The sequence below is a fragment of the Microtus ochrogaster genome, unplaced genomic scaffold (assembly GCF_000317375.1).
Source record: "Microtus ochrogaster isolate Prairie Vole_2 unplaced genomic scaffold, MicOch1.0 UNK110, whole genome shotgun sequence".
Taxonomy (NCBI): Eukaryota; Metazoa; Chordata; class Mammalia; order Rodentia; family Cricetidae; genus Microtus; species Microtus ochrogaster.
This window is the reverse complement of record NW_004949208.1, coordinates 457,449-458,810: the sequence shown is the minus strand read 5'-3', so window position 1 is coordinate 458,810 and position 1,362 is coordinate 457,449. Positions and strand designations below refer to the sequence as shown.

The window sequence follows — 1,362 nt, the reverse complement described above, 5'->3', positions numbered from 1 at the left end:
GGCTGGTCTCGAACTCACAGAGATCCGCCTGCCTCTGCCTCCCGAGTGCTGGGATTAAAGGCGTGCGCCACCACCGCCCGGCCATTCAGCATTTTTTAAACCAGTACAAGTGGCAAATCTTTACAGGGTACAAGACCATTGTTCACAGCAGTGCATAGGTGTTTTTGACTGCTCTCTACCACAGTTTTTAAAAGTTTCAATTTCTTTTTTTTTTTTTTTTGAGACAGGGTTTCTCTGTGTAGCTTTGGAGCCTGTCCTGGAACTAGCTCTGTAGACCAGGCTGGTCTCGAACTCACAGAGATCCACCTGCCTCTGCCTCCTGAGTACCGGGGTTAAAGGCGTACGCTACCACCACCTGGCACATAAATAAGTATAGAGTTGGGCAGTGGTGGTATATGCCTTTAATCCTAGCAGTCTGGAGGCAGAGGTAGGTGGATTTCTGTGAATTTGAGGCCTGCCTGGTCTGGAGAATGATGTCCAGGAAAGCCAGGGCAACACAAAGAAATTCTGCCTTAAAACAAACAAACAAACAAACATACAAATAAATGAAGGGCTAGAGAGATACCTCAGCCCTACTTGACCTGGAATAGACTAGGCTGGCCTAGTGCATCACCACTGCCCCGTTCTTGTTTTTATTTCTTAAGTTTTTAGTTCTGTGTCTTTATCTTATAGTTGTAATTTTAGTTCATTAACAATTACTATAAGGTCTTTTTAATCAGGGTATTTCTATCTAACTATAATAGGGACTCAAATCTTAACTATTTTGCTGTCTGATTCATTAAGTAAAGTTGTTTGTATTTTTTCAGCTTTATTCTCAGCAGGGAGGGTGTTTGGTGACAAGATGGTTTGTCATTAGTAGCAGCAAGAAAAATCATTCCGCCCTTACATTCTTTAATATTCTTAATTCTCTCCTGAGTTTAGGAACTGCCCAGGAGTTTAAGAAGCATTTTGAGTTGCCAATTTTGAAGAGTCGAGATGCAGCTGCCAGTGAGGCAGACAGACAGCGAGGGGAGGAACGTCTGCGGGAGCTCATCAGTATCGTGAACAGGTAATAGTTTCAACTCTGGTCAGCCAAATGATTTGAGATCTTCTAAGCTTGGGAACTGCCCCGATCTGTGGGCGTGGCTGTCTGGAGCCTTTAAGGACTGGTGTTTGGGAGAAGGAGTGGGATCTGTGCCATGAATTGTCACTGAATAAGTAACAAAGTTTTACAGGGTAAGTTCCATTTCTGGGGAGCCCTTTAGCCTGGTTTTGTTCTTATCAGCCTGGTGAAGAAGCACTTCTGTTGGTACAGTTAGCCTCCTGAACAAGACATATCCTTGCCAGCACTCCAGAACCTCTTTTTTTTTTTTTTTTTTTTTT

The 1,362-nt window shown here is 43.5% G+C and overlaps 1 protein-coding gene across 1 annotated transcript in view; it reads left to right on the top strand.

The window, feature by feature from the left end:
• Rad54l (RAD54 like) overlaps positions 1–1,362 on the top strand; it is a 28,141-nt gene that overhangs the window by 17,779 nt on the left and 9,000 nt on the right. Inside the window, exon 11 of the mRNA XM_005371488.3 lies at positions 922–1,048. Coding sequence (XP_005371545.1) covers positions 922–1,048 — 127 coding nt within the window. The remainder of the gene's footprint in view (positions 1–921; positions 1,049–1,362) is intronic.